The sequence below is a fragment of the Schistocerca americana genome, chromosome 1 (assembly GCF_021461395.2).
Source record: "Schistocerca americana isolate TAMUIC-IGC-003095 chromosome 1, iqSchAmer2.1, whole genome shotgun sequence".
Lineage (NCBI taxonomy): Eukaryota > Metazoa > Arthropoda > Insecta > Orthoptera > Acrididae > Schistocerca > Schistocerca americana.
Genome location: NC_060119.1, coordinates 812,733,911 through 812,750,355, shown reverse-complemented (window position 1 = coordinate 812,750,355; position 16,445 = coordinate 812,733,911). Strand labels below are relative to the sequence as shown.

General features: G+C 40.6%; 1 protein-coding gene across 2 annotated transcripts in view; it reads right to left on the bottom strand.

Annotated features, from left to right (window-relative positions):
• LOC124612877 (WD repeat-containing protein 11-like) overlaps window positions 1–16,445 on the bottom strand; it is a 222,760-nt gene that overhangs the window by 30,029 nt on the left and 176,286 nt on the right. For both annotated transcript variants that reach the window (XM_047141331.1, XM_047141322.1), the window contains exons 18-19: window positions 6,912–7,046; window positions 85–265 (exon numbers count right to left, since the gene is read on the bottom strand). In XM_047141331.1, coding sequence (XP_046997287.1) covers window positions 85–265; window positions 6,912–7,046 — 316 coding nt within the window. The remainder of the gene's footprint in view (window positions 1–84; window positions 266–6,911; window positions 7,047–16,445) is intronic.

Below are 16,445 nucleotides of genomic sequence, written 5' to 3'. Positions count from 1 at the left end.
ATCATCAATGCTAATACATTTTCCAGCAGCCCATATTTAACTTTGGGAAGAGTATGCCTCAATGCTAATATAAACTGGACTTACCCATGCTTCATCTCAACTTTGGTTACTTGGAGATAATAAAGCGCTACAGTCCAAAAGTCAACTTCCGCAAGATCTCCAAACAACTGAGCTACCATCAAGCAACGTTCAGCTGTTCCAAGAGGACAGCGCTTCATATATTCTAGCCTTTGCATATCCACCATACTCAGTTGTTCAAAAACATCTGGATACAGAAACATGACAAATGCTTAGTGCTAAATTGATTTACTCGCTATAACATACAGACAACATTAATGTTATCTGAAAGTCCTGTGTGGAATACAAGTACTGTAAAAAACATGTAAACTCTGCTCCACATGTCCTGCCACACCCATTGGTACCAACTGACTGCCATGCCATCTTCTGCCAAAGGAAACATTGGATGCAATATGGAGGGGCATGGGATCAGCACACTGCTCTCCCAGGCATAGTCAGTTTTCGTGGTCTGGAACCACTACTACTCAATCAGATAGCTCCTCAATTGGCATCATGAAGATGAGTGCACCCAGTTCCAGTCTCGCCAAAGAAGAAAAATCCCTGGCAGTACTAGGAATTGAACATGGGTCCTCCACAAAGCAGTCAGCAATGCTGACCACTCAACTACAGAGGTGAACTACAAATAAATGAAGGAGTAGAGGTGATCAATGCTAACCACTCAACTACGGAGGTGAACTACAAATAAATGAAGGAGTAGAGGTAATCACTCTCCGTGTGTTGAGTGGTGGATGGGCAAATAAACAAGATAGGAAATGTTGCAAGGCTTTCAGACAATGTCCTTTTCAACAGATTGACCACACACACACACACACACACACACACACACACACAGAGCGTGTCAAAGGAGTGCAAGTTGGGTTCCACATGACTGATGTTTTTGCACTCCATGGTGGTTGGCATGGTGGATGTAATTCTGTTCGAAGTACTTCATTACATTTGAGCTTGGAATATGTTTTATGATGCTACAACAAATGGATTTTAAGAATGCTGAACATTTGTTTTGTAGATTACTTCTGCTATGCCATTGTTGTAGATCAGGAGCAGTTAAGAATATTCGATTCATGATCCCTGTCCTATCACGAGTGACATTGCACTCAGCATGACTGCACATTTGTCCTACTGCTACAGCACACTGACTGAATGTGAGAAGGGGGAAAACTGCAAATGTGCCACATTTAAATAGCAATACAATTGCACTGCATACAGCTTGGTTTTATATTTCACATGTCTCAACAACACAGATCACAAACAAAACATTTTTTCAGTATTATTTAATTATTGTTGGTGCACTGAAGACATTATACAATTTTTATCTGGTTAAATTGTCTGCATACAAAGAGATGCAGACAATTTCACATTTCTTTGCAAACAGGTTGCCGCGTAATTGTGACACATATCATTTCACAATTGAAAAAAGGTATTTCACATACATACACTCCTGGAAATGGAAAAAAGAACACATTGACACCGGTGTGTCAGACCCACCATACTTGCTCCGGACACTGCGAGAGGGCTGTACGAGCAATGATCACACGCACGGCACAGCGGACACACCAGGAACCGCGGTGTTGGCCGTCGAATGGCGCTAGCTGCGCAGCATTTGTGCACCGCCGCCGTCAGTGTCAGCCAGTTTGCCGTGGCATACGGAGCTCCATCGCAGTCTTTAACACTGGTAGCATGCCGCGACAGCGTGGACGTGAACCGTATGTGCAGTTGACGGACTTTGAGCGAGGGCGTATAGTGGGCATGCGGGAGGCCGGGTGGACGTACCGCCGAATTGCTCAACACGTGGGGCGTGAGGTCTCCACAGTACATCGATGTTGTCGCCAGTGGTCGGCGGAAGGTGCACGTGCCCGTCGACCTGGGACCAGACCGCAGCGACGCACGGATGCACGCCAAGACTGTAGGATCCTACGCAGTGCCGTAGGGGACCGCACCGCCACTTCCCAGCAAATTAGGGACACTGTTGCTCCTGGGGTATCGGCGAGGACCATTCGCAACCGTCTCCATGAAGCTGGGCTACGGTCCCGCACACCGTTAGGCCGTCTTCCGCTCACGCCCCAACATCGTGCAGCCCGCCTCCAGTGCTGTCGCGACAGGCGTGAATGGAGGGACGAATGGAGACGTGTCGTCTTCAGCGATGAGAGTCGCTTCTGCCTTGGTGCCAATGATGGTCGTATGCGTGTTTGGCGCCGTGCAGGTGAGCGCCACAATCAGGACTGCATACGACTGAGGCACACAGGGCCAACACCCGGCATCATGGTGTGGGGAGTGATCTCCTACACTGGCCGTACACCACTGGTGATCGTCGAGGGGACACTGAATAGTGCACGGTACATCCAAACCGTCATCGAACCCATCGTTCTACCATTCCTAGACCGGCAAGGGAACTTGCTGTTCCAACAGGACAATGCACGTCCGCATGTATCCCGTGCCACCCAACGTGCTCTAGAAAGTGTAAGTCAACTACCCTGGCCAGCAAGATCTCCGGATCTGTCCCCCATTGAGCATGTTTGGGACTGGATGAAGCGTCGTCTCACGCGGTCTGCACGTCCAGCACGAACGCTGGTCCAACTGAGGCGCCAGGTGGAAATGGCATGGCAAGCCGTTCCACAGGACTACATCCAGCATCTCTACGATCGTCTCCACGGGAGAATAGCAGCCTGCATTGCTGCGAAAGGTGGATATACACTGTACTAGTGCCGACATTGTGCATGCTCTGTTGCCTGTGTCTATGTGCCTGTGGTTCTGTCAGTGTGATCATGTGATGTATCTGACCCCAGGAATGTGTCAATAAAGTTTCCCCTTCCTGGGACAATGAATTCACGGTGTTCTTATTTCAATTTCCACGAGTGTATGTTGATCAAAATATTGTAACACCTTTGCAACTTCATTATGGAGATGTAGAAATTCTACCTGATGAAGACAAAGTAGAAATCCTGGACAGTTTTAACATAAAAGGATTTGTATACGGGAATTACATTACAAATCAATCAGTTACACCAGCCCATGTACAGGGGTGCTTTCAACTGGAATCGTAAACAGGCTCAAAAGCAGCTGTAAGATTGGTAGGGTCTTCAAAACATTTAGAAAACTATCCTTGTATTTCTATCAAGAGAACAATGAATTCTTCAAACCTCGCACTTTCTTTAATGTCACTACCCGTAGGGAACTGGACTGTGTTTTTCGGAATTTGTCTCTTCCACAATGTTAGTTTCTTTTTACATCCATCCCCATCAAATCAGAAAAAAGGTGTTTTTCACATTACGATGTTTTACTGTGGCAGTGTGCAATCAAGTTCACTTAAAACATGAGGTCTGCAGTCCATTCTGAATGTTGTAATTTTCGTTCTTGCACACCTTTTTTCTTGATGAATTCAACAACAGCATGTTTTAAATAGAAAAATCATTCCTGGCAGGTCCCTTGATTTAACCAATGCACTTTACAGTTCTCATAGCCATCTTCAATCAGCTGCGTGAAGTTAATTACCTGAGAAATTGTTAAACAGTTTCAGTAGCCATTGTTTAACACTTTGGTCCCAACGTTAAACATTGGCAACTGAAACTGTTTAACAATTGCATGGAAACAGGTCAGATTCCCACAATCTGGAGGAAGGCTAAAGTTATTGCCATTTTAAAACCAGGCAAAAATGCTGATGACCCCAGAAATTTCCGACCCGTATCACTTCTCTGCCATATCTTTAAAATCTTTGAAAGAATACTCCAGGATCGCCTCTCCAGTGCCATAGAACCCTACCTAATCCCCCAACAAGCAGGTTTCCGCCCAGGGAAAAGCACTACATCTCAGGTAATTAACCTCACGCAGCCGATTGAAGACGGCTATGAGAACCGGAAAATAACCGGTGTCGCCTTTACAGACTTGACAGCCGCATATGACACCGTCAACTTAGTCTGCTAATGAAGAAGCTGTATGCCATTACCAGGGACTTTAAATTCACATCCACAGTTAGAAGTCTGTTAGAGAACCGTAGGTTCTCTGTGGAATTCCAAGGGATGCATAGCAGGTGGCGGGCCCAGAAAAATGGTCTCCCTCAGGGCAGCGTACTGGCACCCTTACTTTTCAACATATACACCAACGATCAACCACTACCAGCTGGTACGGAAAACTATATCTACGCCGATGACCGTGCTATGGCCGTACAGGGTGACTCCTTTGAGGATGTTGAGACAAAGCTCACGGATGTGCTAGACATGCTCTGTCAGTACTACGCCGACAATCAACTCAAGCCGAACCCTAGCAAAACACAAGTTTGCACCTTCCATCTCCGTAACAAGCAGGCATCCCGTAAGCTGCGTGTCTTCCGGAAGGACACACTCCTCGAACACTGCGCTAACCCCAAATACCTAGGAGTAACCCTAGACAGGGCTCTGATGTATACACAGCACTGTATTAACACCAAAATGAAGGTGAGCGGCAGAAATAATATTCTTCGGAAAATAACGAACTCCTCCTGGGGCGCAAAGCCAGAGGTAGTGAGGACCACAGCACTAGCAGTTTGCTTCCCAGCAGGTGAACATGCAAGCAGTGTCTGGTACAACTCTACCCACGCTAAACAGGTCGACATTGCTCTGAATGAGACCTGCAGGCTCGTCACTGGATGTCTGAAACCAACGCCAACAGACAAGCTCTACCATCTTGCTGGGATTGCACCTCCTACAGTGCGAAGAGAAGTGGCAGCCTATAGTGAAAGAGCGAGGGCTGAGATGGCAGAGAGCCACCCCCTCCACAAAACTCAGCCAGCCACCAAACGCTTGAAATCTAGACGCAGTTTTCTCAGAGCAACCGAAGATTTTAGCGACCAACCTGGATCTAGGGTGGAGAGATGGAAGCGGTCGGGAGAAGGGCACTGGATGGAACCAAAGGAAGAATTGGCACCAGGTTACGATGAGGATTGGGTGGTCTGGAGATCACTAAACAGGCTACGCACCAACACTGCACGGTCAAGAGATAACCTTCTGAAGTGGGGATATTCTACTACATCTAATCTCTGCGACTGTGGAGAGGTGCAGACGACCCAGCACATGTATAACTGTCCTGAATGTCCTTCACACTGCACTTTAGAGGATCTGATGTTGGCAACCCCAAATGCTGTCGACGTAGCCCGCTTATGGGCCAAATGCCTATAACATTTTGTTTCTGTGCACACATATTTGTATATATATTTTATATATATTTTCATATGCCTGTAATTAATTTTTTTTCTGTGTGCTATTCATTTTTTTATATTCCTGTATCCATGGTGCTTCTGACACGAATTAAAAAAAAAGTAACACAAAGTTTCCTTACTCTTCATTCAATGCCACAGAAAAATGTTACAAACGACAGCAGAATAATGTATATGATTTCGTAAGTTTTACTATTCGTACCATCAATTTCTTCATGTGCTCCATGCCTGCAAATGTAGCACAAAGTGCTTCTAGATGTACAGAGCAATGATACCTGTCTATAGTGATTTATTGCTCTTTCATTGTCAAGCAAATCTTTAGATTCTTTCTGCATGGCACTGTAAAGTCCTTTGAAAGCAAATTTGCAGAGCCCCTTCATTATACGACTGGATAAAAGATGTTGAGGATTCACTCTCTTCTGTCATTCCCATTAAGTTTTAAAGGCTTGTGGTGATAGATCACTAGACTTCCTCTTTTGTGCAAATAGCCACTGGACCTGTGAACATCCTTCACACCACACAAATAAACAACAAAAGGTAAACAGCACAGACACTACAATTCTGCAGAACTGGAGAGTTGTGCTGGCCAAAAAATGCCACACACCACAATACTAAATGAAATGTCGTACTGTACTGGGTGCTTACAAGAAGAACTGAACGACACTGGGACAGGCCGAGCATCAGTCCACACAGCCATCTCAGGTGTGGTTTTCGCACGCCATGGGGGCCACGTTGTAGATTGTGGACCTGTGCTTTCTTCAAATCATTGCTCATAGTTTTTGTTCAAGGGATCTACAGTAAATGATTCCCATCCCCCCCTCCCCACTCCTTCATCCTATGGTTCTTACTATTGGTTTGTGTTTGCTTTAAACCAGACTTCCAAATAATTTTTCCATAGGTTTGCTTTCCTCTGATATTTTTTTCCTTAAATCCTCAAGTTTTGATGACATTTCTGGGCCCTTAATCTCCTGAATTATCAGCTTTAAATTTTCTGTCCATATTGGTGTTACCATATTGAATACAAGTCAAGTCCGCTTTATTGCGACATATATTAAAAAAAAATAAGTTGATGCATGCAACTACCACTGACTATACAATTCAAAAACCACAAAAATATCATATCAAGATTAAGAAATAAAAATACAGTAAATAATATTAAAAAACCACAAACCTTCCAAACATGAAGAATGTTTCATAATTCTTTTTTGGGGTACCAACATAAGGAAAATCTATCAGGAGAACCAAAATCCAAACAACATAACATTATTTAGCTATGAAATTATTAGAGAAATTTGACTTTCATAGGACATTAATATCTTAAATTTAGAACAGGTGACCATTATAAATTACCACTCCATCTCATGTACCACTTCAGACAAATACTTAATCATGCTAGTTAGTTTAGTTTCACTCTTCTATACATACTTTGAAAACTGACTAAAGGAAATAAAAATCTAAAACAGTAAATTATGTCTCATCATACCTTTTTTGAATTACCTCTTAAATTAAACAATGCATTACAAACTAGTGAATTCAGTGAAGATACATGTCTTACTTTTTCTACAGATGCTTCTTGTACTGATTACTTAATTTCCAAATTATTCTACCCGTAACGATATTAAAGTAAAAAATTATCATCATAGCATACTTGCTAATTCCTGTTCTTTAAAGCCATCCTCTGAGGTGAAATCGAAATTGTATTCTTTCCAGAACTGTGAAGCAAGCAGCAGCTTCAGATTGTATGCCACCCGTATTGGAAGCAGAGAGAGGCAATACACGCACTCTGCAAAATCAGATCATAGTGTGATGTAACACAACAGACTATCAAGCTAAGGATGTATGATGGACTTAGTAAAGATTAGTGAATTATTGCAACATTGTTAATATTTGAAGCCATTATGTCTCAGTTTACTTCAATTATGTTTAACTACATCTACATCCATAATCTGCAACCACTGTGAAATTCGTAGCCAATAGTACCTGTTACCAGTGCTTCTGACCAACACATTGAGGTAAGGAGCATGGGAAGCATGACTGTTTAAACACTTCTGTGTCTGCTGTAATCATTCTAATCTTGTCCTTGTGATTCCTAGAAGAGGTGAGCATCGAGGAGTTGTAACATATTCCTAGATTCATTACTTAATGTAGGTTCTTGAAACTTTGTAAGCAGGCACTCTCAGAATAGTTTTAGTCTATCTTCAAATGTCTGCCAGTTCAGTCCTTTCAGCATCTCTGTGCCACTTTCCCATGGGTCAAACAAACTTGAGATTTCTGTGCTACCCTTCTCAGTATACATTCAATATCATCTGCTTGTCCTATCTGGTATGAATCCCACACACTTGAGCAGTATTCTGGGATAGGTCACACAAGTGTTTTGTAAGGAATCTCCTTTGTAGACTGACTCAATTTCATTAGTATTCTGTCAGTGAACCAAAGTATGTCACTTGCTTTACTTATGACTGTGCCTAAGTGATTGGTCTGTTCCATAAACCTACAAACTGTTACACCCAGGTACTCGTATGAGTTTACTGATTCCAACTGTGACTCACTGATGTTGCAGACATAGGATATTACATTTTTTTTCCATTTTGTTAAGAGCACAATGTTACATTTCTGAATATGTAAAGCAGGTTGTCAATCTTAGCACTATGGTGAAATATTATCAAAATCCCACTTAACATTTGTGCAGCTTTTTCAGGCAGTACTTTATTATAGACAACTGCACCACCTGAAAAAAGTCTGGCGTTACTATTAATATTGTTGTAAGGTCATTATCTCTTCGTATATTTCGTCCACGACTGCATCTTCTTCTTTGGATGTTGGCATGTATATTTGTACTATCACAGTGTCCTTTGGTTTAGTTTCAAGTCTGACTAGTATTGTTCGAGAGCTATATTGCACATATCCCTTGATACGTGAGCCATAGTTTTCCCTCAAAATTATTTGAACTCCTCCCATTCCTCATCGATCTTCGTCAGTTCCGGTGTGAACGACTCTGTATTCTCCAGACCAGAAATCACATGGTTGGGGCCATCTCATCTCTGATATGCCTAGGATATCGATTTCCAGCCATTCCATTTCAAGTTTTACATTTTCTGGCTTGCAACGCTGAAGCAGTGTTCTTGCATTCCAAGTGGCTATGTTCAAAACAGGGATTCTTTTCCTTCACGTTGTCTGTATCTTTTGCAGTACCCACCCCGAGATCCGATTGGGGGACTATTTTATCTCCAGAAAATTTTACAGAAGATACTGACATGGTTTACTGCTAATGCTTGAGATAACTGTAGCTCTTTAATGTGGTGGTTTCCCATTGCCTTCCAAATCCTATGCCGAAATATATGAAGAAATAAGTAATGCGATGAGAAATGTTAAGGGAGACGAAAACCTGATTGCCATGGGGGACTGGAACATGATTGTGGGTGAAGAACCGGAGGAAGGAACTGTGGGCAAATATGGACTTGGAAGAAGAAATGAAAGAGGAGATCGACTAAATGAGTTCTGCTCGAGGCACCAATTAGTTGTTGCAAACACACTTTTTCAACATCACAAATGAACAAGATACTCATGGAAGGCCCCTGGAGACCTGAGGAGACAACAGATTGATCACATTCTAGTGAAAGCAAGTTTTAGCAACCATATAAAAGATTGCAGGAGCTATCCATCTGCAGACACAGGCAGTGATCATAACCTGGTTCTGATGAAAAGTTCACCGAGATTCAAACATTTGAAGAAGAAGCCAGTAAAATTTAAATGGGAACTAGAAAAAAGGAAAACTGAGGGACTGGCAAAGCGCTATGCTCATGAAACAGACAACCTAGCTACAAATTTTCAACATGGTGGAGTAAATGAAGACTGAACTCAAAAACAAGAGGAATTGGATTACAGCAGATATTATTGATCTTATAGAAAACAGGAGATTATACAAAAATGCAACTGATAAACAAGGAAAAGCTGAATACAGAAGACTAAGGAATTTAGTTAATAGAGAAGCTAGGAAAGCAAAAGAAAATTTTCTTGAAGAAATGTGCAGGGAAGTGGAAGAAAATATGCAAAACGGAAGAACTGATTTAGCCTACAGAACAGCAAATCAGCTTTTTAACAAACGTAAAACAACACTCTTGGGCACAATAGAAAATAAAAAGGGGAAAATGCTGTTTGGTGAAGACATGGTGAAGAGATGGAATAATATATAGAGGAGTTGTATGCCAGAACATCTCTTTTGGAGGAAGTAATAGGAAGAGAAGAACAAGTAGATGAACATGACAAGGGAGATGACATTCTGCAAGAAGAATTTGACAGAGCTCTAAAAGAACTACAGGACAACAAAGCAACAGGTATTGATGACATCCATGCAGAACTAATAAAGAATGCTGGCGACAGCATGAAAATGATGCTGCTTAAACTTATTAGGTCCATCTACAACACAGGAGAAATACTAACAGACTTCCAGAAATGCATCATTGTTCCTATACCAAAGAAGGCAGCAGCTACAAAATTTGAACAGTACCGAACTCTAAGCCTAATATCACATGCATAAAAAATTCTCACAAAAATAGTTCTGAAGAGAATTGAAGAGAAGGTGGAGGATATTCTGAGTGAAGATCAGTTTGGTTTCAGAAGGGGATTGGAAAAAAGAGAAGCGACTCTGGCACTGAGACTAGTTATCGAAAAGCAATTACAGAAAAATAAACCAACTTATATTGTCTTAGTAGACATGGAAAGGGCATTTGATAATATTATCTGGCAAGAGATGTTCAGACTGCTGAGGAAAAGTGGAATAAAGTACAAAGACATCCGTGTGATACTCAGTTGGCAGTGATTAGGAACTGTCACCAAGAACAAGAAGCAAATATTAGAAAAGGGGTACGACAAGGATGTGTTCTCTTTCCTCTTATATTCAGTGCTCACATCCAGGAAGTTATAGACCAAGTTCGAGAAACTACTGAGGTGGGGATCAAAATTAATGGGCAGAAGATAGACATGCTACATTATGCAGATGATATTGCTATAGTCACGGAGACAAAAGAAGATCTAGAGGAAGTCCTCAGAACAATGGAAAAAATTCTATGGAATCAGTATGGAATGAGAATAAACAAGAAAAAGACTAAAGTGATGGTATGTAGTACAGGAGCAGAATATGAACCTCTGAGAATGAGAATTGGAAGAGAGGAGCTGGAAGTGATAAGAGGAATTTACTTACCTGGGAAGCAAAATCACAAGGGATGGTAGAAGCCAGAAAGAAACTGTGAGCAGAATACAAAAGGCTAAAATTGAATTTAATCGGAGAAGAACTTTCTCACCAGCAACAACATCAATCTGAAAATAAGGAGTCATATCATGAAAGGTTTGGTTTGGAGTGTGGCCCTATACAGATGTGAAACTTGGACAATTGGAAGAGAAGAGAGAAGATGGCTAGAGGCCCTGGAGATTGGTGCTATAAAAGGATAATGAAGATCAGCTGGAGAGACAAAGCAACAAATGAAGAGGTGCTTAGAAGAGTACAGGAAAACAGATGTCTGTGGAGGCACATCCAAACAAGAGGAGACAAACTTGTATGGCACATCCTACAACACAACAACATCATTGGAACAATAGAAGAAGGAGCTATTGAGGAAAGGAATCGGCGGGGGCGACCAAGGATATCATACATGGAACAGATCATGAATGACGTTGGATGTAACACATACGTGGAAATGAAGAGGAAAGCAGACAGAAGAGAAGAATGGCACTCTGCTGCAAACCAACCTCAGGGTTGCGAAAAAAAAAAAAAGAAAGAAAGAAAGAAAGAAAGGAAGGTCATTATATACAACATGAACACCAAGGATACCAACACAATTCCCTGAGGCACACCTGAAATTATTTCTACTTCTATTACTTACAAGGGGAGGCCGCCAATTGTGAAATTCAAATTCGATTCATACTGCGCATAATAAAAGCTCATGGCCAGAGGTGTAATGTGGCAAAGCACCAAGATGCACTTCTCAACCGTTGTCGAGAAAATCGACAGTTAAAAGAAACCGTTGCGGTGAAATACACTCTACGATTAATGATTTTCTACAGCGTGGTGGTGTAGTGGTAAGCGCTGGGGTTCATATTCCGAAGGTCGCCGGACCGAATCTCGCGCCATGCAATATTTTTTTATTATTAGTTTCTTGCCAAAAATATATATATATATATATATATATATATATATATATATATATATATATGTTATAAGTTGCGCTAGGGACCGCATCTACCTTCTTTCGAAGTTAGCAGGCAACTACGTTGTTATGCGGCGGCTCGTTTCGGCCCATTCAACATCTGTCCTTCAAGTGTAACGAGCGAGTAACGGAGTTTATATTTCATACCTGCCACAGCAAGTTTGTGTTCGTGGGGTCTCTATTCTAATTCGAACGTTTGACTTACGCTATACGTATTCGTTTCTACGCCTTCCGTTAACTATACGTGGTTAACATTATGAAGACAATTAATAACATTTGTGAAATACAACTTTGTTTGCGGAAAACATAATGATGTTCGAAGTCGCCAGTTTTCCACGACAAATGACTTTCAACAACTTATTATATGCATAATTGTTGCAACTGATTGCCGGGAATTTTATATATATATATATATGTATATATATATATATATATATGTGTGTGTGTGTGTGTGTGTGTGTGTGTGTGTGTGTGTGTGTGTGAATTACAAAAAACAAATACTAAAAAAAAAAGTTCCATGGAGGGAGATTCAATTCGGCGACCTTCGGATTACGAACCCAAGCGCTTACCGCTGCACCACCACGCTGTAGAAAATTATTAATCGTAGAGAGTATTTCACCGCAACGGTTTCTTTTAACTGTCGATTTTCTCGACAACGGCTGAGAAGTGCATCTTGGTGCTTTGCCACATTACACCTCTGGCCATGAGCTTTAATTATGCGCAGTATGAATCGAATCTGAATTTCACAATTGGCGGCCTCCCCTTGTTAGATTAGATTAGTACTTGTTCCATAGATCATGAATACGACGCTTCGTAATGATGTGGAACGTGTCAGATTAATAAAAGGTGTCTATACAAGATATTACAGTACACAAAATATTACATGACACTTAATACTTTTAATTGTTGTTCTTTTTCCCCATAGTAACTGTTTCACTTTTTGTGCTCCTGTACAGAAAATTCATTTCCTTACTATATAATTTAAATATGTTGTCCTCTGCATATTTATAGCAAGACAGTGATATTCATTCTTTACTCTCTGGACTTTCAATTGTCTTCCTCTCCACAGATACGTGGCATTGCCAATGATCAGTTCTGATTCATCAAGTCATTAATCTAAGCCCCAGTAAATATCTGTGTCATGTACTTAGTGGCCATTTTAAGGAAATGTAGCTCAACATCATATTACTATGACAAAAAAGAAAACAAACATATTTGGACTGTTATTAAATGCATGATGATCAAGCAATGAATGCAGTGCTCAGATTAAAACACAAGGAACAGAAAATCTTTTCTTCCATTATTTATTTATCCCAACTTATCTCCCTCACTTTATGTTCACAGAACACTCTGCTAAACAAATCAATGTTCTTGTGCTCAGAAAGAAATATTTTATTTTAGTCAAAGTCAAGTGCAAAAATAACATTCATTCATATATTCCCCTTATATACCCTACTTCTCCAAGGCATGAGACATCCAAGATAAGATACTGTATCCTAACAGATCTTCAGTCCAGTCACAAATTTTGCTTGATGTTCCATACAATCGTACTTTTGATAACAAGTGTAGGTGTGGGTGGTGCTGTGTCAAATGCTTTCCGAAAATCTAGAGATGCCATATCTACCTTACTGCCTTGATCCGTTCCTTTCAGGATGTCATGTAGGAAACTGCAAGTTAGGATTGAAATTTTGTAATTCATGCTGGCTTGCATTCTACTTGAGGTAACTCATTATGTTTGAGCTTATAATATGTTCTAAGATTCTACAACAAATGCATGTCAAAGATATTGGCCAATAGCTTTGTGGTGCATTCCTGCTATCCTTCTTATAGACTGTGTGACCTTTGATTTCCTCCAATTACTAAGCATGGTTATTTGTTCAAGGGATCTAAGATAGATTATGGTTAAAAGAAGAGCTAACTCACCTGCTAATATGGTACAGAACGTGACAGGGATTCACTGGGCTATGGAGCTTGGTTCAAACTTCTCAATTTCAGCTGTTTCTCAACCCTACTTACACTAATATCTGAATTATTCACGTTTGTGTGGTGTGATAAATATATTGGATACTACTTTGCTAAGTAACATCTGAAAATGGAGTTCAGAATTTCTGCTTTTGCTTTGCTACCCTCCTGCTTCACTATTCCTGTCTTGTCCATGCGTCTCTAGACAATTAACTTTGGTACAGGCATTATCCTTTACACGTACAACCACCATTGCTTTGGGTTTTGTGGCATCTTTCTATAAGATTCTACTGCGGCAGTCATTGAAAGCGTTAGACATTTCCCTCTTGACAGTCAAACATGTTTCATTCAGCATAGCTGTGTCTATGGCCCTACGGTTTGTCCCACACACAAGTAGTGAATCGCAGTGATCCATTGCCTGGACGATCAATCACTTCGTAGAGTACATGTGTGTGGGGAAAATTGCAGAGATTGGTCACTGATCATATGGAAATCCCAGGCAATTTGATGGATCACACATACGATTTGTGCATGTAACATGGTTGCCTGTCTGGTTAGCAGTGATGTATGGCAATATGGCTTCTCGGTTGCAACTTGTTTGTCTAGTTATTAAGCATGGTTGTGTAGTTTGGTATTGTTTTGCTTTGCCCATGTTGAGAAAGAACTTAACTTTAGAATTTTAGTTATTCAGGGACCATGGAGCACTTCAAGAACAGAAGATGAACACTCAGATTTTGCAGTGATTAGCATTTTGAAGCTTGTGTTGTAGAAGTAGAATTTAGGGGAAGTTCATAGCAACAATCATGATACAATGGGCACCACATGATGATTTTGAATTATTTATGAAACAATATTATTGATGTTTTTAACTTCTAAACATAATGACATACCATAATAACAAGTGGATATTTTAACACAAAAGTTCAGTGCAAATCTATATTACACACTCAAGTATCTTTAGTAGCTTGTAACTTCATGTAATCTAACACTCCCTCATATATATCTTTTGTGTGTGTGTGTGTGTGTGTGTGTGTGTGTGTGTGTGTGTGTGTGTTTTAGGAGGTGTGTAAATTTGAACTGTCTGTTTGCAATTGCATAGTTGAGATTTATCACTTACTTTCATTTTTCTATTATTTTCATGCATCTATATTTGGGTCTTCTGTATTGACATCTGCTTACATATTTCACAAGCCACTGTACGGTGTGTGGTAGAGCGTACCTTGTACCACAACCAGTCATTTCCTTTCGTGTTCCATTCACAGATAGAGCGAGGGAAAAGCAATTGTCTATATGCCTCTGTATAAGCCCTAATTTCTTGTATCTCACCTTCGTGGTCCCTACGCGAAATGAGTGTGGTGGCAGTGGGATAGTTCTGCTGTCACCTTCAAATGCTGGTTTTTCAAACTTTTTCAGTAGTGTTCTTCAAAATGATTGCCTTGTTTCCTCCGGGGATTCCCACTTGAGCTCCTGAGGCATATCCATAACACTTGCGCAGTAACAAATCTAGCAGCTCACATCTGAATTGCTTTGATATCTTCTTCTAATCCAACCTGGTGCAGATCACAAACATTCAAGCAGTACTCAAGAATAGGCTCAGTAGTGTCCTATATATAGTCTCCTTTACAGATGAACTACACTTTCGCAAAATTGTCCCAATAAATAGAAGCCAACAATTTGCCTTCCTACCACAATCCTCACATGCTTGTTCCATTTCATATCGCTTTTCAACATTATCCCCAGATATTTAAATGGTGTGACTATGTCAAGCAGGACACTACTAATGCTGTATCTGAACATCAAGGGTTTGTTTTTCCTACTCATCCACATTAAATTACATTTTTCTACATCAAGAGCCAGCTGTCATTCACCACATGAACTAAAAATTTTGTCTTGGTTGTCTTGTATCAACGTACAGTCACTTATTTGCAACACATTCCTGTACACCACAGCATCATCAGCGAACAACCGAAGATTGCTCCCTGCCCTGTCTGTCAGATCTTTTATCAACATAGAAAATAGCAACAGTCCTATCACTCTTCCCTGGGCACTCCTGATGTTATCCCTGTCTCCAATGAACAACCACCATTGAGAACAATATACTGGGTTCTATTATTTAAGAAGTCTTTGAGCCAGTCACATATCTGTGAGCCTATTCTGTATGCAAGTGTCTGGATTCTCCCTCATACAGTTTATAACAAGGGTTATGGTAATCAGGAGTGCTGCTATTTACAATATTTCTATACAAACATCTCCACTGCAAAACAAACAGTAAATACTAGCAGCTAAAACGTAAAACCAATGAATGAAAAAGCAACCAAAGACTGACAAGTGCTAAAGAACAGTATTAGAACACTGGAAAGATGTACACAATCCATTTGGTGTCAGTGAAAAATTTAATAAAGTCTGTACTATGAAGTAAGCAACATTTCCGAAGAAAAGCATTTCAAAACAAGTTTAATAAATTGAAATTCCCATTTCTTTTAATTTGCATTTTGCAAGTATCTGTGGGAAAAGCGAGATCAACTGCAACAGTCACTGAACTTACAAGTTTACCTTCCATAGCAGAACTTCTTAATACAGTGGGGTTCATAGTTCTGGTTGAAACTGCTTGACAAATCACTCGTGTGTGGCGGGGTCGAGCTGGGTGACCAACTGCAGTGATATTGTATGTGACCCATCAGTGTGATCCACTGCTCATGTGTAGGGCCCTTTAAAGTGACTGGATATCATGGAGGATGATTCCCAATATGAGCTGTTCTACCAGGAACATATTTATCAAGTTAACATGAATAATAGCCAGCTACACTGTTACATAAATTGTTTATGTTTTATATTATTTACGATGAGCCTATTTCAGCATATTGCAATCGTCAGGTACTCTGTAAACACATAAGTCAGAGATGGTCTTAATATAATGGTCTTGTAGCTATGATACGAAAAGCTACAATACATCATTGGGTGTTTTTATCTTACATGCAACATCATTGCTGTCACATCTTGTGTTTTTTAGAATTATT